We start from the raw sequence: 24,764 nt of genomic DNA, 5'->3' as shown, positions 1-24,764 counted from the left end.
TGCGTGGGTACTGGGTAAAGGAAGAATCGAAACAAAATTTTATCAGTTCGCTTTTACCAAAGAAGAGTGGATACGAATGTCCTTGAATCTTTCCATCGTCTACGGTGTGGGCACAAAATCTTCAACATTAAGATGTAGGTATTATTATTTAGTTATTTAAATTTAATTTAGTATAAAGCGTATTTAAGTAGGTACTTAAAAGTTAAAATGATACTATACAATATAAAAAAATGTTTGAAAAGATAATAGGCTGAAAATGAGTCTTCCAAATGCGGACAATACTACATAATATATTATCAGAAGAAAAAATTATTATTTTTTGTTTAAATATCCAATTTTGTGAAAATTTGAACTTTAAACATCTAAAATAAAATTGTACCAATCTATTACAATATTTTTAATTTGCTTTAATTATAAATTATGAGAACCAGTATTAATTTTCAAGCTTTTAACTTTTGAATAAAAAATGTTAACCATAGGTATTTCTAGGGTTTCTAGTTTTGACTTCCTGATGTAGATAGAATTTGTTACAGGATAACTCCCACAAAGTTTAAAATTGATGCATATTTATTGTAAAAGTAATAAGAAAATAAAAATACACACACGTCATTGTCAAACTAAATAAAAATAGTGTCATTAAAAAATATGAAATTAAATATATAGTAATATGTTTTAACTTTCATTTTCAATTATGATTTAATCCTCCAAAATGTAAGGTATAATATTATAAATATAACAATATATAAAAAGTATATATAATATTTGGCTTAATTTATAACTTATTTTACTAGAAAATGTTTCAAATTTAGAGTATCGAAATTTGAGTGAAATATTAGATATTTTATGACCATATTAAAGTACTGTGAAAATAGTAAATTTCAACTTTCCTGTACCATAACTTTATTATAATATACTTAAATATATTACACAACGACAACAATAAATGTATTATAAAAAATAAGCGGACAATAGTGATAGATGAAATATCACCCTAATAAGTTACATAATACCAATGTAGTACAAGTTATATGTGGATTTTTTTTTAAAGTTTTATAACAACATAATAATTGTTGTAAACTGAATTTGGTTCAGATTTGTTTTCGAATTGGATAAGTCACTTTAAAATTTAACATGACATGTGCTTTTGTATGACTTGCCAAAAACGATGTCCAATCCATCCAATCCAGTAAGATGATTCAACGCACTTCCTACCTTTTTAAAAATGTTTCTTTCCATCAATTAAAGTTATTGTTTTATTTAATTATAATAAAATTTAGTATACAAATATTAAAACTTTGATCAAATTTATTTATTATTTATTTAGTAGAATCTTTTTTAAAGAGTTGGCTAAAATTTTTTCTATAATATTTTCTACGTATATTTTTGCTTAGATTTGATTTATAATTTATAATTTCAATAATCAATGTTCATCCAATGTAATTAATTATAAGAGTGAATACTGTAAGCAAAGTAATTAGGAAGCAAGTACTTAAGTATATTTAATAATTTTTGAAACAAAACTATTTATTTATAAATTATAACATTATTATAAATTTATTTTCTCAAATGATTTTAATATATTTGGTTATAATATAATGCAAGTACTGGATGTTTGCTAAATTCTAATTATTTTATATTAGTTTAGGTCTTTATTAATATTAATTTTTAAATTTTTATTCTCTTTGTATGAAGGTAGGTAATTGATAATTTTCTGATTGACTATTTTAAATTCAACATTCGTACGTTGGATCGCGTTTGGAATACTATATGACTTTTCAAAACCTTATGTTAATATATCAGAAAATATGGATTAATCCAACAATTTTTTTCCGTTAAAATAAGAAGCATTTTGTTGATTCAAACTTAAATCTTCATTTAAATCTAATTTCTATTAAACATAATTCCAAAGATATCCCACATGTATATTATGTGCATATATGCTTATAGTATGCATGTATATTAAAATTTTAATTAATAGTAACATATACCAGTTAATAAATTTAAGTGATTATTTATTTTAATTTAATTTATTTTATCGAAAATATTTGTAAATTATACATTTTACTTACCGCAAGGATCTATTATCAAAAACAGTAATGCCATCATAATAGATGTAGTTTTTGTAGTTGATTGACATTCACCCATTTTAAAATTAGGTTTAAAATGAATTACGGTATTTTTATTCTCCTCTCCATCGAATTTTCTGTAAAATTAAATAAAACATATTATAATAAGATACTTAAGAAAAGCTTACTTCGACAAATAATGCAATTATTAAAATGTATGCTAATACTTAAGATGGATAGCATTTATATATTATTATTATTTTTGTTTATTTACTATAAATTAATAATTTTTAAATATATTCAGTATATTTCATTTTATTTTTTTTAAGTTTAAAAATCATTTCGAGCTTAAATTTTATAAGATTTAAAGTATTTCATTTCAAGCTAATTAAATATTATATTTGATTTTTTCCACGATGTTGTTTAAATTTAAACTAATCTTATATCGAGGAAACTTGTTGGATAGAACTGATAGGAGAGATATCCAAAATATTTGCTCACAAGCACAACTTTAAATCGAATGAAATTTAAGTTTAGTTAATCCTTAGAATATTTCTATAAGTACCTAGTGATCTAGATAGGTCTGTTATAAATAAGTTCTGTTTCAAATTTATTTATAAATATGATGATTTATTATTGTTTTAAAATTTAAAATATTAGTATTGCTAATGACTAGAGTATCGAAGTCTAATTTTGATAGATTAAAAAAAAATATGCGTTTTACATTTTAAAAGAAAGGCAATTAGATATCATTCTGCTGTATACAAAGTGTCAAGTAGGTCACAATTATGGGTGTGTTAAATTTGAAATCATTGATATATTATTGTATACGAAAAACAATTCAGAGTGAAAACGATTTCTTATCATTTATCACAAAGTTTATTTTATAATATGTTTTTTCGATATAGGTAGCTATTAAAGGTACTTATTAAAGTCGTTTATTTTACTTTTAGTATTACGGTAGGTTGATAATTTTTTTTCCGAAAATATTGTATTTATTTTATTTTTTTGACTATTTATCGTGTAAACATACACGCAAATATAAAATAAAAAAAATCATTCATCATTGTAAAATTAATATATTCATCATTCCTTTCGGAATTTTGAATAGACGTATTGAAAGATAAAAAAAAAATAATAAAAATATGTATTAAGTAGTTAATACATAAAAAGTAGTAACATTTATTCGTTATAGTTATGATGACATTTTTATTTACTGTAATAATTTAATTCATGAAATTAGATCAAAATAATAAATCAAAAAATGTTTGAAAAGTTAATATTTTTAAAAAGAAATAATATATTTTTTTAATTTAGTGAATAATATATGAATTGTAACCAATTGATTGTACATAATTAATACTCCAATCAATTTACCTGCAATTCATGTTCATAAAATTCACAATAATTTAACAGTAGGTTTATTTAGCCAAAATGATACTTAAAAAGTTAAGCAATAACATTGTACTTTATATAAATAAAAAATATTTTAATGAAATTCATAAATTTTTAAATTTTTACTCAATTTATATTTTGTAATTCAAAGTATATAAATTGATTTTGATAATCCTTGATTACAGTACACAATATACACTTTCTTGTCTGGAACAATAATCAAATTTTTTTGTTCCAACCTTTAATGACTATATATTTTCATTCCTAATACTCTATTTTAAATCTCTATTTACTCTCCTTTTCTCTTATTTATACTTAAAAGCAACTTGTAAATGAAAATGTCTATGGTGTAGGGATTTCTTAAATAACATATATATAATTGATTCAAAAATAGTTTACAAATAACTTTCTTTTTTCATAATTAATAGAAATAATTAAATTTGAATGGATTACTCCTTTTCGTATCACCTAACTTTACAGTTTAGTAATATAGTAATTAAACTTTATTATTTTTATAATTTGTTGTATTGTGTATGTTTGTTGATAACTAATTAAAAAAACAATTATGTATTTTTAGAATACCTTGAACTTTAAAAAGCATGATGGTTGTAAATTCTATATTTTTGAAGTTTAAAAATTGAAATAACCAGTCTTTCAGATACTAATAATAAACCGTATTAATCGTTATTTATCAAAGTAGTCAGATATGTAAGTTTAATAATAATAATAATAATAAAATATTTTAATGTATTTGGAGTACTTAGAAGGATTTTTCAAAAATATATTTGAAATTAATACTTAGGATTTTAAATAAGTATCTACTATTTAAAATAAATTTAAAAGTTAGTTTTGTTGAATATACATGCTTTATTCATTTATTGTTTTCAGGTATTTCTCTAAGAAATTTATTTTTGTATCAAGATAAACGAATTTAATACAATGAGGTAAATATAGTAGATATAAATGTAAGTTATTATTTAAATATATTGTACAAGTATAGACCTTTAATCATAAAAAACGAATACAGATAATTATAATAATAAAAGCATAAATTAAATTGCTTAATTCAATTTTGAGTAATTCAAGTTTTGAGAAAAACATCATGACACATAAATGTAGGTAGCCCATTAACTTTCAATCTATGTAATTACTTCCCTCATAATATTGCATTCAAAAATATCATAAGCTCTTGAGTATTCTTCTAATTTTGAATGCATGGGCGATTTATCATCAGTATTAAACCACGCCTATGGTCGGTTTGAATATAGGTGTAAGGTGTCGGTTCGACTTAATATTAGGTGAAATACCTCCAATAAATTACTCAGGTTAGCAAAATTACCCCTCGCCGTGCACGTGAAATGATTTCCTTCTACTTTTTTTCTTTTCATTGTTGAGAAGGAAAGTCTGACTTAAATTTCCACCCGTCAGCCATTGGCTATGTAGGTGCAATAGTGAATAGGGTGTACGAACACTATACTTACTGGCACGCGACCGGTGAAATGCATAATAGCCGTTGTTTTTAATGACTTCACATCTACGCGACTCTTGTTTTTGCCAATCTCTCCCTCCCCTTTCCACAACTTTCCCTGGTAACCTAATGTCCTATGGCTATAAACACGAACGTCACCTACCGCTTTAAAATAGGCCGTTTTCGTTAATATTTTTTTTCTACTTCAATGGCAATTCAACTAAAATGGTACTAATATAATATGGTAAAACACGATACCTATTATTTAATATTTAATTTTAAGTGATTTTTTTTGAAAGCAGAGACATGGTTATGACTTTTTGTCAAATTTTTGGTTTAAAAAATGTGATTGCTATTTATTTCAACTTAATGTCATTTCAAAAAATAACACATATTATGTGGCTATTATTTTAGTATAAAGTAAAGACTTATTACAGAACAAAACTGGTAAAGCTGGAAATAGCAGTATAAAATATATTCGATTTTAAAAATAGTTACCTACCTATACCTAATGTATTTATATGATTTAAGTATTTAATATAATTTGATACAAGAGTAGGTATTTAATTTTTTATTTAAATTTCAAAAAACTTAAAAACTTTTTGTAACATGTCATTTTAGTTTCAGCATGTCTAAATTTTTGAGCCATGTAATAAGATATGTGATGATCACCGCTTTTTATACAAATAATGTTAAAAATAACATTTAATTATTCTTATTATACTAAAATTAATTTCAAACTTTTAAAGTATTTGCATTTTTAGATTTTTACCAAAATCAGATTTATGTACGTATTTTTAAACAATATTATTTGGTATTTTAAATTCATTTTAAAAGCTTAGTAAATATTTATATCTATATATTTTTCAATTTTTAGCTGTTTTTATATTTGAAAACAGAATAAGTTATTCCATGCTGTCCTTATATTTATATTATATTGAAAAAATTAAATGTTTTAAAATATACTTCATGTAAAATTAAATTTAAAATTAATAGTAAGTTTATTTTATCATATAGTTTGAATAATTTATTGGTAATAACTAAATAACTAATAATTTGTAATTGATTATGGTAAAAATAATTAAAAGTATTTTTCTAATCAAACATTTAACAGTATCGTATTTTTTGTATTCTTGATCACAGCTTTGCTTTTTTGTGGAGCGTATTGCTCCTTAATAAATAAGTGCTTACGTCTACTAAAAATTATATAAAAAAACGATTTTATTTAAATAATTAATTTCAAATTTAAATACATAACTTATCGTTTTACTCAAATAATAATAAAATAATAATTTTATTATTGAAAACATAAATTGTTCAATATCATCGATACATACTGATTATATTCTTACTATATACGCGTATATTCTTGATTATTTTAATTCAATTCAATTTTTCTTCAATTGATAAGATGTATAAAATGTATATATTGTTTACTTTTATATTTATTAGATGCAAGTACATTTAAACAGATTTAGTAGGTTTTTAAAAATTATATTCTATCCAAAGTATTTCTTAAATTGTATTTATGTTTTGATGGTTAAATATTATATAAAATAAATAAACACAACTAAAATTTAGGTTAAAGATTATTATTACTAAAGACATAAAAATTAATTAATTTAAACGTATAAACTGCTGATTACAAAATGTCATACAAAAAAAAAAAACTATCAGATTATTTTGAAAATATTTTTCGATCACCTTTTATATATATATTATCTTGTTAGTTGTTATTATTGATGATAAGTCATATTATCAATTTATATACTTCTAATGTATAAATCTCTATCCATTATATTACAATTTGAATATTTTAAAACTACACTAATGTTCGGCGTGTTGGAGATTACGAAACTGTGTGCGACCACAACGTGTCCTTTATTGTAGCCATGTCATCAGGCTTTAATGGCATTGCTTTAAATCTCTTTCATTCTATGTGGTTGACAAAAGCCTTTATAACTTCGCTGGAAAATACTTTTTGGGCTAGTGTGCAATTCTAAAAATGGATTTATGCTGAGTGCAATTTTAATTATACAAGAGTGTTGCGTGTTATTTATGCAAATCCTAAAAAGGGACTTACGAAATCTATAGTATGTTTGTAATATCATTGGCTATAGTAAACGTATATAATATACATATACATAGTATACCACATACGGTATTAGAGCAGCCAATCGCTTTTTTCCCCTAGAAAAATGGTCATATTCACATTGATTTTTGATATTTATTTTGCCGAGAAATTTAATTTAAAACACAATATTGATTGATTATATTATAAAAAATGTAAATAACTAATTAAGCATTAAATAGTATTATTTTTATAAATTAAATATTGTGTACTTTGAGTGTATAAAAATGTAATAAACAATTAATATATTGAAATTTATGAATAAAAATTCAATATATAAGTAGGTATGTATAATATAGGACTTATTGTAGTATCAAGTATTTTCTAATAACATAATAATTAAAACTTTAAAAATGACTTAAATTTTTTTTTTTATGGTTTTTATAAATCTTATTTTATTAAAAAAAAACTTAATATATTCTATCTTTCGAAATCATTATAATTTTTTGCGAAACAAAATAAATATACTAAAAATTATATTTATAAATTTAATTACCGTAGATCAGTGGAGGGATGTATATTATGAGCTATAGACAGAATTTTAAATTAGAAATATTAAGTGAGCATCTTATTATATTATTAAGATTAGGGGGCCCGGTGCCAGATTTTCAAATTTTTTATGAGTTAGATTAGGTATATAGTTCCTATATTTACATCTTCAATTAGAAGATTTGAATTAAAAGTGAAATTACTTATAAAACCACAAATAGCCGACTTAAATTACATTAAAAATGTCAATTTAATTAATATTCAAAATATTTTAATTATATATACAAGTACTTAGTATTAATGGTTTTTATTTTAAAAGAAACAAAATTAAATATTATCTAAAAAGTAGATTATACAGTCAATTATAAATATATGTTTATATTATGTAGGTAAGTATAGCCAATTAATATAATAATATAGCCTATAGGTAAGTATTACACTTATTTTGTAAAGTTTTCAGATTTTGTTTAAAAATAATGGTAATTTTGTCATATTCTTAATGAAAGAGATAGAAAATTTTAGTTTCCTCGCTTCAGATTGTAAAACTTCATCACGTCTTGGTTTGATAATTTCATTAAATTTGTCGTTTTTACTTCATACAAGAAGATCCTTTTTCTACAATAATTTGATTTACAGTTTGGAATGTTTTGTAAATTACGAATTAAAATTAATCATCAGGGGAAAAATGTAATGATTTAGTTTAAATACCAATGAGTATTTGTATGCAATAAATGTATTGCTTTTAATTGATAAGAATTTTTTTTTGGGATTGAAGCCAAGGAAATATTTAATTTAATTTAAAAGAAAGATTCCAAATTGGCGATATTCAACAACGATTGGATGTAGCATTTAAATTAAGTACTCATATTAAATTTCTACATTATATAAAAAAAAAAAATTGTGAATTATTTTTCTAAAAATATGACCAAGAAATCAGTTTAAAATAGTTTTAATTATTTTAAGAATCATCGTATAAAGTTGAATGAAGCTGATGTGAATTTTACTATTTGCTATGGTAAAAAATAATAATAATTAAAACCTTCCAAGTTTCAATCGTTGCGTAGATAGCAAAGATAGGGACTAAATTAACTTTCATTATTCAAGAAATAATTATTTTGTTTACACAATATTCCTTCTTCAGAATTTTAGCTACTATTATATGCATTATTTCCAGGAGATAAATAACCAAGTATTATATGCATGTTATTTAAATAAAGCATTTAATATTTTACTTTATATTAGGATATAATATATACAATATCCTTTAATATCTGTAGTATTTACATATTATGTTTTATTTTTGTACTACGAACATTAGTTGCCTATTAATATAAATTTGTATTCTTATTTTAATTTCATTCTATATTTGCATAATTGTTCAACATTTATTGTATTTGATTGTATATTTTTTAATTTAATTTATACGATTTATTGAAATATAAATTATTAAGTATTGTATTGCTAAGTTTATGGTTAATAATATAATATTATTTTTGTTATTTCTTTAAGAATATATTTTCAGAATACAATTTTTTTCCTTTTTATGTGTAGGACATAATATCATATATGCACGAACAAATGATTTTTTTAAATGGGTTTAGTATACTATAATTTTCATAAGTTATACTAGAATAGTAGAAAAGTATATGGAATATTATACTATTCTCTGTGGGAGTATGTCATTCTTTCCAATCAACACTTGTCCTATCCGTTTATCACACTTGTCCCCAGGGCATACATACTGTATCTTTCTTTAAAATTGTAGTCCATTTCCAATAGATCGTGCTAGGTTACAATGTATAATATAATTTATTTATCAGGCCCTGCGGAAACATTGATGACTGAAAACAAAGATTTACTAAGAATTTATGTATACCTACAAACAGTTTTGAAATACTTATATTCTAATAAAAAAAAAAACCCCGTCGAATAGTCAATCAATGTGAGGGTGACATGGTGAAGAAATTATTTAATCGAATTTAAGACAATTCGATGGCATAATTGAAGGGAAAGTAGGACATACAACACATAACATTTCAAAGCCCCTTGAAAGTTGTTGAGATTGAAAATATACATATTTTAATTAGAAAATTAAAAAACTAAAATGGGTTCCTCTAAATTGTTTAGAAGTAAAATAATTTTTATCTTAAGCATTATTATTTGAATTTTGAAAGATAGTAGTACGTTTAAGAACATGGCATGATGTGTTGCTTAAATGTTTGCCACTCGTGCAATAACAAATAACCGGAAAATCGACTTAATACTAGTGTCGGACTGTAAACCATAAAATAAAGTATGTCCACTCCACTATTTTATCTTTGTAATTCTTATTTTAGTTACTCTTGAATGATAAATTATATTATTATTATTTTAATTGTTGAATTCTAAAGTATTTTTTGAGATCATAAATGGTTTGTAAATAATTGTGTTGTATGTATAAAATACTTAATAATGGATATTTATCATACACTTAATGTTAGATACTTTTGTTCTTGATAAGAATTAACTTGACTTTTTTATACAGCTTTTACTTTTATAATTGTACTTATATTTTTGTATTCCATGATTAATTTTAGGGTTATAGGACTAGTATGAATGAATCAGAAAATGGTTGTATATCAAAGTTTATTAAATATACATTATTTTAAATTATATTAAAAAAAAATATATATATGTTATCTATACTGTTATTCACTTTTGTTTTTATAATGTATTATATAATTTATAGTTAGATGATATTATTATTGAATAAAACTAATATTTTAAGATGTATCTTAAATTACTTACATGTTGAACTAAAAATTACAATCAACACAACAAAAATTAAAAACTATTTTAGTTAAGTAAAATTATGTTAAATTTCATAAAATAAAACACATATGTTATGAGTTTATGATACACAGCTACATAAGGAAACCCATAAATATCGTATTCTATGGTTTCGCAGTGCATAATTGATCTCTTTAAATTAATATTTGTGTGCTCATTTAAAATTACAATTAATATTGATCGTTTTTATGAAATATACAGAAGAATATATTTGTAGTGACCCAAAAAAACATTTTTCCATGTATTAGAAAATTTAAATAAATTACACTCGTAGAATTTGTCCCAACATTTGAACATAATATTGAAACCATAGATATCATACATATATTTATTTGACAGTATTTTTATATGAAAAGTTATCAATTACATACGTTTATATTGGTACTATTAGAGAGCCTATATAATATTATATTGTTATAATATAGGCTCTCTAGGTACTATATAATTATGACTCGTAATCTATGGGTATTACAAATAAATATAAAATTAATTATTGATTATTTATTAAAAAAGTACGGTGATCACTTGGTATGACAATCAGTGGTAATATCATCCATAAATCAATTTAATCGAAAAAAAAGAGTGTCACCATAATTAAATCATTGCTATATAATTATTTATTTAATTATTTATCATTATACAACAATAATCTTTATTTTCGGTCGATATTCGACCTATCTGTGGAATCCTCACACCGGTGTTTTTCCCAGAACATTAATTATGTGGTTACTTGTATAGTATAATAAAGCACCACGACAGTTCACAATAATCGTTATTTTGCGCTATGTATTCCATAATAATAATTATACAGCGTTTAACGGACATAATGAATTGTATACACAACTCCGATGATTATACGCTATTCGAATAAGCATGATAAGGAGTCACAAAACTCGATGAAATGAAATATTATTGTTGAAAATTTACTAGAATATTATGAAATAAAGAAGTAAACAAAAAAAAACAAAAGTTAATGATATATATTATCATTGAATTAAAAAAAAATGAAACTGAAAGAAGCTCGTTAAAATTAAATAATAAGAAATAACACACAATAAAAAAAAAGATATTGTAAAACCAATAGCATTTTCCGTTTCTCTCAGAATATAAAATACAAATGTTTCATTTAAAATAAAAATGTGTAGGTACTTGAAAATACGTAACCAGTCGGAAATATTATTTTCATGAAAAGTATGATGTCATGACTGCATAGCTGAAAAACAATTTTTTATTACTAAAATAATTGATACAAATACGATTACACTGATTATATTGTATAGTATTGCGCACAATAATATCTTTAAAATTTTAAAAATTTTATCAATTGGATATTTGATTTTTATATTACAATATTGGTTACGGAATTAATTCTAAAATACACATACCTATTATGGACAGTTATTGTACAAGCATCTGAAGTATCTACTAAACTATCAATCATCTACTAACTTAGTTTTTAATTATTTTGTAATAAAATAAATCCTGAGATTAAAAAAAAATGCTAGCTTTAAGGTAATTTAAGTTAATACAATATTTTTATGTCATAATTTTCAACCATACCTAATAGTACCTAATAACAATTTATTAAGCACAATTTCACCATAAAAAATATCAAACATAATAATATAATATAATATACAGAGAGATTCGTAAAGTATGCTTACCTCCTTTTTTCATTAACAATAAAATTATTCTAATTACGGTTTTTTGAATTTTTAAGTATACTAACTAGGATCATATTTTCAATTGTTTAAATTTTTATTACCATTTAGGAAGTGTCCAGTGGCAATACAAGTTTCAATCTACGTAGAGTATCTAAATCGAAATTCGAATGAGTAGTTTCTAATTTAAAGTGTATATACAATATACATATATATTTAATTGAATTCTATAGATATTTATTATACTAAGAAAATTAAAAGAAATATAAAAATACGATGGATTAATATTAATTAGGTACTAAAATTTTAAAATAATTACAGCATCTATAATATTAACCAATTATTATAGACCTATTATCCCAAGTAGGTACACAATTTAAAAAACTATTGTTTGATCGAATTTTAATTTAGACACATTAAAATCTTTAAAAAAAGTCATCTAAATTACAAATTCAAAAGGGTGATTTTCATTTGACCAAATTATGGAATGATAGTTTTGTATTATGGCAGGTACTCTGAATGTCCATTTCGTAAAAAGTATTCCAGATTGTTTAATATTATTTCGTGGTTTTTTGTTTTATATTGTGTAGAAAATAATTTATAATTTATTATTATAATATGTATTCAATAAATTTAAGTAATTCAATAATCTTAAAGAGTATAGTCATTTATAATATATTTTATAAATTCCGTTTAATTTTGAGCTTAATCATAGATGTATTTTATAATAAACAAATTAATGAGAATATGAGTAAACTGTAAAATAACTTCATGATGTGAAAAATAATCAAAATAAACTCTTTAAGTCAGTATACTAGTACTCATATATTATTTAAAAAGTGTAAAGTGATTTTGAAATAATATATGAATAATTTATTAACTTCCAGTTAAAATGTTGTCACAGTTTTCGTCCATCAAAGTATTTAATTATCTTACGTGAAACGATTTAATGATGTTTAAATTATTAAAATTAAATAAAATAAATAAATTTATTTTTCATTGAACATACCTTTAACATTATTTATATATAGTTCAGATTGAAATGTTTCAAGTAACAATTTTATAATTGTATAAATGCTCGCCGTTTTATAAACGTAGGAGTTTTAAATTGTTTTAAGTCGAAAAAATAATTTATGTTTAAGAAAGTTAATATTATTCACATTAATAAAAAAAAAAAATTGATAAAAAAAAAACTAATGTTCTTATTTCCCTTATTTGAGTACAGGTTAAGATGTGAATATTTTTTTACATTTGAATGCGTCAATTTAAAATAAGAATTTTAGTGAAACTAATTTTAATAAATAATGTTATATAATATTAAGATAATTGAAAAATACATTGAATATATTAGATACAATAATATATTAACTATCATTTACTTGAAGTTAAATGCTTAAATTTAAATTTAAAGTTGTATAAAATTTAAATGGAGAAAAAATAATCTAATTTGGTTAAAAAAAGTAACTAAAAATACATCATCTCGTAAAAGTATGTAATAGTTTTTTCGTCCTTTTGATAATAACACAAAATATTAAGATGTTTGTTAATTAAAATATACATAAACTAAATTATTGTTCTATTGCAGTCTTTAAGCGATAAAATGTCATCATACTATGAATTCTTCGTTCAATATATATATATATATTAAATATATATATACGTATACCTTAAAATATCTAATTAAAATTATTATTTATCATAATATTTTACTTTGTATGTTAAAAACTTAAATAAATACAATTTAAATTCATCTTTAGCAATGGTACCATCATTATATAGAGTAATGATCATGGAAAGGTTTTAATTATTGTACAAAAATATTAATTTCCTCGTAATTAATAATAAAAAAGCAATAGCTGACTGAAGTTTTCTACATAAACAATAACAATGATATTATTTCTTCTGTTTTCTTTCCGTATCTTTTTTTTGGATTTTCCATTATTGTTATTATTATTACGTTTTAGCATACCTACTTTAAATGTGAGCCCATAAATTGTTAAACAAATCCCGAAGACGGTTTGGTATTAAATACGACAAAAGAAAGTAATTTTTGTATGAAACAAAAAAAATGTATAAGAAATACTGTAATAGTAGTAGTACAAGTATAACAATAGTAATAGTAATAGGTAATGAAAGATAAACATTTCAATTTACGCTTCGATGTACAATATTTTATTCTTTTTAGCAAGATTTAAGTCTAAATATTTTAAGTTTTATTTTACAATTTTTTTTTATGTATAAATTAGAGTTTAATCATTAGATAGGATCTATAACAAATAAAACGATAATCGGTCAACTAATTGTTGGATTGGAATCCCAAGTGGCTAAATAATGGTGGGAAAGTCTAGTTAAACGAAACTGAGCGATGAGATCTCATGGGAACGAAACTGTAGTTTACTGTTAATTCTTTCCTATTATTTGTTTATTTGTTGTAATATGATGTGGTATTTAATGCGTAAGCGTATTGGGAAAATTGTTTTTGAAAGTCTAAACTGTTTGGAATTTATTTGTAATACAAGATTAGTAAAAAGCTGTTCATAAATAATTTAACACTATCAAAAGAAATACATACCAGAATAAAGCTCCAAAAAACAATTAGATTTACATTCGTAATTTATATTTTCCGTTGATGTCATAATTTAAAACCTAAGTTTTAAGATCGACTTAGTCATTCACCATACTTGAAAATTGAAATTACTTTATTTATATTTTTGATTCTTTTTTTGAAAAGCTTCAAGTTATTGATGTCTTAAATTATATTTAGTCAAGTAAAAGATGAATATCTAAATATACCATGTTATGAAATTGAAATATAACGAGCAAAAAAGATACTTATGAAATAACTTAAGAGTACCATAAAACCGATGCTACTATCACATCGATAAAATATGAACAGTATATAATCACGTGGTTTTGAAACTATCTTTAAATTTTTAATTTATTATCTTACAAATAATTATTTTTTGTAACCTACCAGATAACCAGTAACTAGACAAATACACGATACAACTAAAGGTGGGTAATTACTAATGATTATATTATAAATGTAAAATTGTGTTATAAATCAGTTGGAATAGGAGAAAACTTGTATTGTAGTGAGATCAATCATTAGATATAATGATCAAAAAATTCATAAGATATTTTTTATTTAAAAAATAAACGATTTATGAGTTATGTATAAAGTATTGTGCATGGCTTTGTAAATCCTTACTTTGGAGTTTAGATAGTATAAAATATTTATAAGATACATAGAATATAGATTATTTATATTTATTCTTAACCCTTCTTATGAGTACAATAGAACTCTGTAAATCTTCTGCTTTTACGATTGTGCATACCGTAAATTATTATGGTTCAACATATTCGAGAATACATAAAGTGTTTCAGTTAAACTAATTCAATAAACGATAGGCGCAGTTCTCTCAAATTTAATTTTCACTCCTTACAAGAACAAAAGTTTTCTTATTATTAACTTTGTTTGAATTAAATTCATTATTATACTTTCAAATTACACTTTAACATTAAATGAGCAAATTCAATAAATTAAAAAAAATGTTTAATAGTGAGTATATAATAAATTATAAACGTTTTATAAGAAGGTTCACATGTTAAATAAAGTAAAAACAAATATAAACTTTTGATTAAATTGTTGATATTATTGAAATAATTTAAATACCTACCTTAATCTATGGAATTTGTTAGTTTATACGAAGTCACAAAGTATTTTATTATATTTAAATATTATATATAATTATTATGAATATATAAAATATGAATATTACATTTGGCTCTGAAATTAATTAAAAATTATTACTATTTAAATATTAATATTATTTATTTTAAAAATTTAAATTTTATTTTGATATCTTCATAGCTTGTGTTAAAATGTCTATAGTTAATCGTAATATTATGTCAAGTATTTGTAATCAAGACGGAAAATGTTTTGTCTTTTAAAAATATGAACTGTTTCAAAACTCATATAAGTATATTAGTATATATAGTGCACGAGTATATAAAATAAATAAATATATTTGATCCAAACTTAGGGTTTAATTTTTTAAAACTAAAACCAAATAACCAAAATAAAAATGTATTATATTGCTCAGATTTGAATTTTATTAATTTTTTTTTAGGTATATAATACTTAGAGGGGGTAAATTTTTAAACTTCATAAAGAGTAAATGTATAAAAGAAAAATATGCTCGTTCCAAAAAAAGTCTATTATTCGAAGATGTTCGCTAGTGGAGATTTTACTGTACATTTATAATTAAATAAACATCTATTTATAAATATAAATATTAAATATATTATTTTAATACTTCTTATTAATTGAATTACTGGAAAATAAAATCATAAAAGAGAAGAATTTTAATTAAATACTTATTCTACCTATCATACTATTTACTCATTATACTCATTTATTGTTAAATACTTTTCTGTACTCTTTGTACTAGACATTAAGTGTAGCTCTCTTTTAATTTTTTGTATATTTTATGATTATTATCCAATTATTTTATGATCTCTTTGTTTTTATTCGAATAATTTATTTTTATATCTAAGTAAAACTATATTTTACTTTACTCCAATTTTAGCAGTAGTTGTAGATATAGTGTGTAATTGTAGTCTGCAGAAATGATAAAAAATAACCAAATTAATTATTAGAGTACATAGTACTTACTTCGAAATGCAAAAAAAAAAAATTCAGCACTTGATAGTCGATATTTGGCTGAATATGCATATTTAATGGGTTAACCGATTTATTAATTACATTATGGTAAACGTAACATTTAATAATAATATTCAAGTAAGTATACTTCTTCGTTATCGATCCTTAAAATCTATTTTATAAATTTATAAATCATTTTCAGATATTGAAAATTGGTTGACCAATTATTAAGTATGTGATTTTACACTTACCCAGTGGAATACAATGACATGTATTATCATATACATTTTTTATAACACATTAGAGTGTTGTGGATTATATTATTATGCAATATATTTCTTTATTTAATTCTTTTAACTAAATATGGTGGATAACAGTGTTGTGGATAGAATAGTAACTAATTGAGTGGATTATTACACATTTGTTGGTCATTTTTGATGTACTAAAAGAAATAAAAATTGAAGAATTCAACGATGTTAAAATAATATATTATTTTTAAAATATATTAAATGTGGTGTTTCATGACAATATATACACAGATTTTTATTGTATTGTAAAATTGTAATTATGATCTAAGACATGTTCAAAAATGTTTTTCATTTAACAAAAATAAAATAAAATGATCATTATCTTGCGAGTTGTGCTATATATTCTGTAAAAATCATAATACTTAAAAATATTATATTTTCAATTAAAAATATTTAAGTGAGGTAAAAATAATTCGATAAAATCAAAATAAAGTTGAACCCTTTATTCTTTTGAAAAAAAAATGTTGTTTTAGAACCATTATTCTACAAGTCATTATAAGTACTGATGATGACGTACAGAAATATATTTTAGTAGCTAAATTTATTACTTTATCAGTTATTATGACTTCAAACATACGTACGTCAAGTTGTATTAAAAGTACAAAAACTAATTAGATTTAATCATTTGATAGTTTAATATTTTAATAAACATATATGGTCGTGATTATACGTTGTATTCAATTTTACAAGTCACAAATTAGTAATACATTTTAAAGATTTTTCTTCATCGATTTCTAAATAATAGTCCATAAATATTTTTCAATTAAATAGTTATGATAAAAAAAAATCCATCATTAAAATCAGCACTTAAAAAAGTCGTGTCTCAACTTTTCGCCTCTATTTGCTATTCACAAAACGTTTCACTCGTCTCAAGTGGTTAAGTGCAGTTTTCGATTAATATTAAACACAAAAATAATTATGTCGGGACATGAAAAGTAATCCGAGGAGATGTGCAATGTAAATACGTCAAACATGTCTTCAATTAGAAACAGTATATTTTATCCGGTGTGCAGTGTACTCTTTTGGGAAACGTTTTATACAAACATTAAACTCCTGACGTGCAGGAAAAGTGTATTGTGTACCGCAAGTAAAATCATATTATAGACTAGGAGACGGGGACAGGAAACTTTTCATCGACTGGCTGTTATACGATTATACGAATATATTATTGAGTTATCGATTCGTGATTAATGACTGTCGAACGGGGTCCAACGATTGACCGTACGAATTGTTCTGTGAATTGATTAACGACACAGTGACAGTGCCAAAACGGGTATTAGACGCTAACACCAGCCGTTGTCACCCCTTCCTCGCCCTCCATATAGATGCTGTCACGCAATTAATAAACATTATAATGTAGGTGGATATCCCTTTGGCGTGGCTTTGACATTAACCTCCGCGAAGCCGGCAGGAGGATTGTCTCGACGATGACCTGTACCGACACGGACGTGTCTCCTGCAAAACTGACAAATGCCTAAATCTGCAGGTTTACTCGTATATATATAAATACGCGCACTTCGATCCCAAACACAAATCGACTCCGCCCCGTTTTAGAATTCCCACCAGGTACGACCCTTTTGGCTTTTAACCCCATGACACGCGTCCCTAAAGTTATCGGTGTTGTGGACAGACCATAAAAAAATCTGTATCTAGATACACACAGAGATAATTCTATAAAACATAAATATAGATGTTAAAATAAGAGATACATTTTTATTTTTGATCTAGATAGAGATAGAAATATAGGTAATATCTTTTTGTCTAAACAATATTTTTATTTTTTATTTATACAAAAACAAATACATTTTTAACAAATAACCACGCATGTAGATTTCATGCCATTTTATTATTTATTTAATTAAATCTAAACAAAAATACAAATTAAAAGTATTTCCAGCTATAACTTTTTAAACTATTATAGTAGCTTATTTCCTAAAATAAGTGTTTATATTTTATACATATCATATATATTATACTAACATAACAATAATAATGACAATTTTTAACATTGGTAAATAGAATAAATTTGCTTATATTTTTTCTGTCATTAGTTATAAAAAAATGCATTATCATAAAATGTGTAATTACTGATAACATTTTATCTGAATATTAACATAATATAGTTTATAAAATTAAGAGCAATAATAAATAAATAATTATAATAATTACTATCATTAATGGACAACTTAATTTGATTTACCTAGATAAGTTGATGAGAGAAAGTAAATAATTATAAAGATAAATAAGTTTATATTTAGATACTGCTCAAACTATAATGTCACCCGTTGAAAGTTCTTATTTCATTACCACGGAAATACGGAATGGTAATGTGGTTGATTGCACGGAACTGTCGGTTTGGTTTTTAATCACGTCGCGTACCACATGTTCATAAAACTCCAGCCGTGATCGTCGGATTTTTGAAATTTTAATATGAAAATAGAAAACTTTTAGTCGGTCGTGTTGAGTTAGTTATTCTCACTTATAATATATATATTATATGTATATGGGTAATGGGTATATAATTCTACATAACTTAATGCCACCAAACAAATTTCTTCGTTATTGTGATAAATTTATTGCAGCAATGAAGTTCTATTGAAAATAGTATAATGAATAAAATCGTTAAATTTGAACCTATAATTTAAATATTTAAATAATTAAAATCTCTGCAAGTACACATACCTATTAACATTTTAAACTTAGAGTATGGAGTACCTATACTATATTTGTGCAGGACATGATATATTGCATGTTTAGTTTAATCAAAATATAATAACTATATATTTATTTAAAGTCTTACATTCATTAATATTTAAATATATTATATATAAAAAAAAAACATATGTGGATGAGCAGACCGATAATAGATATATTATTGTAACGTATACATAGTTATTATTTTATTAACGTAGGTAGTTGCAAACTTTATTTTATACACTTTGATAAATGGGTGACAATTTACATGGTCCAACTATAGTATATATTATATAATATATGTTTACACAAAGTGAATAATTTATTATATAGGTGAATTTAATTTACGCAAAAATGAGAGTAAATTCCAAGTATATGGTATGAACATTGAACACCGGTAAAAATTTCACATAAATATTATAGTTTAATTTAATTTACTTACACTAGAAGATGTGTATATTATATAAAAAGATGTAGATAAATTTTAAATTAAATTTAATATAGATTAATTTATAAATTATTATTATTATTTATATTTTATTTTATAATTTACTTTTTTATAAGTTTATATTCATATTATAGTTAGTCTATTCAAATTATATTGTAAGCATTTTGTTATATTTTTGTACATTAATTGTGGAGCGAATACTACCATAATATCGATTAAGTATGAAAACTTTAAAATTTAAATGCATTATGAGTAATTTAAAATTATGCAAGAAAATTGACGTAAAATTATATGTGTAAACTTTCATCATTTAATTGCACGCAAGAGTGGTATATATAAAATAATAGTAAATTCATGCACTTTAATGCCTCGTGGTTTTTAGGTTAGGTATAATATCATGTATTTAAAAATGAATAAAATAATATTACTTATTTTTCAATAAGTTTTAAGTATACTAGACTAAATATTAAAAAAATCTTTAATTATATTTTAATGACAGCTATATTATATTTTACGAATAAATGATAATAGCATAATATTAATTATTATTAATGATATCATTGTATTTTTATATGGATAATCAGATAATAATGATGTTAAATAAAAATATGTTAATTTTTATGATTTTAAGAGTGTACAAAACCAATAAATTAATGTCTTATAATGTTATAATTTTTTATTTATGTACCTATTGTAAAGGTTTCTTTAGTTCAAAGTCTAAAGTATCACTGTACAGCTCAATTTATAATTACACAATTCTTACTGAAATTTGAAGAGCCTTTAATTTGAAACAATAATACTCCATCTCGAAATTAATTTATTCACAATAAATGATGTTGTATTTTTATGAATAATGTAGTTTAAGAGAGAAATTAGTATTATTATTCTAGTTCTTTTCTTTCAGGGAGAACTCCGATTTACAATGTGTCATATCCTCGAGGGCGTGTTCGAGTCAGAAGTTGTGATGAAACTTTCCAAAGCATCTACAAATACGCTGGTTGTATTATCATGTATATAAGTTAAAGTATATTTCTGAAATGCTTACGTATTATGTTTTCTGCTATGAAATTTAACTAAACATTTACTCATAACTTTAACAGCGTCATTGCGTCCGTGTGGTACGGTCAGTATCTACCTAACATTGTATGATGGAAAACTTGGTGATGATGAAATTATAAAAAAAAAAACCTTCATTAAAAATCCTGCCCTTCGCGGTTCAGTCTTGTGTTTAGGGTGCATAAATTAATTCAGAGAACTATGTTGGCTGGAATAGGTACTATAACCACACTAGCACTAGCGGATAACGACGGTCAAGAATTAAAAACAAAAACTTTTTTTTTACGCTGGAGTCCAATAAAAATATTAAGTAGTCTACCTTTTTTTTTTTTTGTAACCCTCACCTGTTATTCAGGATTACAAGCAGGTCTTTATATCTTCCCACGTGTAATTTAAACTTTTGTTTATAAAGTTATTTAAACGGTGTGACTAAATTATGCGACGGCAGTTCGTCTGAAACATGACTTATTTCATAAATCATTACCGTTTTTACTTTATTGAAATAATTAGTTTTCGCAAATATTTATAACAAACTATTAGAGTACCTATCGTGTTTAATTTACATTATGTTATGAATTAAAAAAAAAAATTGTGTAATTACTGTTGTATGCGTTTCAACATTAATAATATAGGTTTTATATTAGATTGCATAAAAAAAGCTAAAATACGTATAATAATTTTACATTTTAGATTTATGTTATTTAAAAAAAAAAAAAAATCGTTCTTACTATCTTTTTTTAATATGAATTAAAAAAATTCGTAAATTTGTACTTTTTGGCGTTGATTTTTAAAATTTTAAATTGATTTTACTAAAAGGAAATCGGAAACCTCTCATCATTGAATTGCACTCTACACAAATAAGTTTTTAGATTGTTTTGTGACCAACTACAGTATCACCAATTGTATACTATCTCCTCCGGGTTTCTTAACACTATTGAATTGTATCTATAAAATGGGAAAAAATAGACAAAGTTGTGGTAGTACAAAAGGTCTCGCTTAACTTTGTGAAATCTCTTTGTAAAGAACTTTTAGCGTCCACCATCACTGCTATCGGAGACATCGTTATTTTGAAGCTTTTTCTATACCAGACAAACGGATGTATGGCAGGGTGGATGTCAGTTCACATTAGTGGTGTATATGTTACAAACGTTCACTAATAATATCACCGAATATATCAAAATGTTCTCTTAAAAAACGTCTCTTCGTCAAAGAGTTAATTAAAACTTAATTATTATTGTTATTATTAAATACATCAATACTTGTAAATCGTAATAATGCATCATACCTGATTTTTTTTTGTTTTTTCATCGACGAGCCAGGACATCGACGATTGAACATTTAACCGGCGTTTTTCATATTATATTTTCTGTGTACATTGTCAATGAAATGTTTATTTATTATTGATAATAATGATATTTCCTTATTATAATACGGTGCGAATAAAAACGGAGTAAAAAATTATTTGTCACTTCGAAACAATTTGACGCGAGAAACGAACTATATCGGCAAAACAACCCTTAAGGCGTCCGACGAGGGTGCGTTGGGACGGTAAAACACGTGACTACTGTGAGCGGCGCGCTCGTCTTATCCCTACTTATGGCATGCCACTGCAGCGCTCTCCGGGCTTGCGCTTCCCACTGGTTTTACTGCAGTCACAAAGCGTTAGAATCAAATAGTAAATATTTACACTTAAACTACAGCCCGAATTGAATATAATAATATTAATAATATTTTATTTGGGAAAATGTAGTATTATAAAATGTGTTTACTTATTTTATATAATGGAAGATAATTTTAGAATTTTAATAATTTTATAAAAAATATCGTCAGTATAATGAAAGTCGTATTATAATACATTATTACACAATTTTATTTAAACATTGTAATTCAATTATTCTGAACACGAATCCAAAATGTGGTGACAACTGGAGCGTGTAGGATCTGCTGATTCTGAGAATTATATATCGATGTCAGTTATCATATAATATTATTAGAAGGAATAATAATATAATACGTTGTTAGGCAGTGGAATCAGAAATCTCGAGAGAGAGGGGCTCACCAGATATAGCCCCAAAATTATAGGTATATTATATTAAGTATTATTGTGTTTAAATATATCTACACGGACCAAGGGGTGATGGGCCTCTTCCCCTCCTTAAATACGCCACTCTCGTTAGGCTATATAAATAGGCTCTAAAGTAGGACACATTTAAATGAGATTTCGCAGAGTTTAGATAAGCAACTTCATTCTATGTAAACACTATAATTTAATGTGAAACACTTACAAGTATTATATGAATTTTATCAAATAGTCATTTAATTTTCAATCGCAAATTTACTTACTTTAATTTCAAGCGATATTTGTCTGTTCGATGGTTGTTGATATTGGCACGCAACAGTATACCACGTGGTGTTAAAATACCCTTTGATGCCACAGTAACAGTTGTAATAATATTCGTAGGTATTATATATAATATGAATAATGGTGTAACTCGATACGGAAATAAATTGTTTCGTGTTTCGTAAACGTGTTGGATCCCACATTGTAATACGATTATATTCAATAAACTAATAAATGTTGATGCATGGGTGTAGTTAGGGTTACAATCAGAGGGGGGGGCAAATTAAAACAAGATTATAAAAATGCCAATAATAATTATATAAAAAAATTGTTTTAATTCAATTTGAGGCGCAAATTGAATACAGCAGGGGTGAGCAAATGCTGATGTATCTAAATCAGAATTCAAATGAGTAGTTAATATATTTTTGAGTTATTAAAATGCATTTGTTATGAGTTACTAAAATTTTTAAACCATTATATTTCTCATATTTTTCAAATTAATTATCCTAAACTTATCAATCCATATAGATACACAGTATTGAATATGTTAAAAACTATTCGTTCAAATTTTGATTTAGGTACATCCAAACTTCTAAAAAAGTAATTTGGTTAATATTTTATAGATAAAAGAATGCATCTCATTTGTAAAAAAAAAAATTGTATTGTCTACTTAATTAAAATAAGAAATTGAAAATACTTAAATATAATAAAATTAAAAGTTAAAAAAAAAAAATTAATTTAAGAAAAAAGATAGTGGGCATGTTTGGCGAATCACTGTGTATAATATTAAATTATATTATAATTATATTATGTTAATATATAATAATATTATCACTTTGATACGAAATCAAACCAACTCTTGTCTACCGGAAAAACAATAAAAAAAGGCTCTAAATCCATATACCAGACCAGTGAACTGAAGTAGGTATCTAAAATTCATTGACTCTTTATTTTAGCATAATTAGTTTTTAAACACAAATAAATTACTGGTTATAAACATGTACTTATAAACATTAATTTCGATAATATTCAGTAGTAGACGAATGAAAATTAATTGAGTACATTCATCAAACATAACATTATAATATTATGGATTCATTTATAAATATTTAAAATAATATATTATTGATTACTCAATTCTTTATTTTATTTGATGTTATTTAAGGTAGGTTATTCAAAGTTATTTTATTTTATTCAAATGATTCTCAATGT

General features: G+C 23.8%; 1 protein-coding gene across 1 annotated transcript in view; it reads right to left on the bottom strand.

Annotated features, from left to right (window-relative positions):
* LOC114125843 (uncharacterized) overlaps positions 1-22,785 on the bottom strand; it is a 40,468-nt gene extending 17,683 nt beyond the window's left edge. The window contains exons 1-2 of the mRNA XM_027989638.2: positions 22,497-22,785; positions 2,070-2,203 (exon numbers count right to left, since the gene is read on the bottom strand). Coding sequence (XP_027845439.1) covers positions 2,070-2,203; positions 22,497-22,549 — 187 coding nt within the window. The 5' untranslated portion in view covers positions 22,550-22,785. The remainder of the gene's footprint in view (positions 1-2,069; positions 2,204-22,496) is intronic.
* Positions 22,786-24,764: the final 1,979 nt, after the last annotated feature.

The sequence above is a fragment of the Aphis gossypii genome, chromosome 2 (genome assembly GCF_020184175.1).
Source record: "Aphis gossypii isolate Hap1 chromosome 2, ASM2018417v2, whole genome shotgun sequence".
NCBI classification, from domain to species: domain Eukaryota; kingdom Metazoa; phylum Arthropoda; class Insecta; order Hemiptera; family Aphididae; genus Aphis; species Aphis gossypii.
The sequence above is the reverse complement of the archived record's forward strand: the minus strand, read 5'-3'. Positions and strand labels throughout refer to the sequence as shown.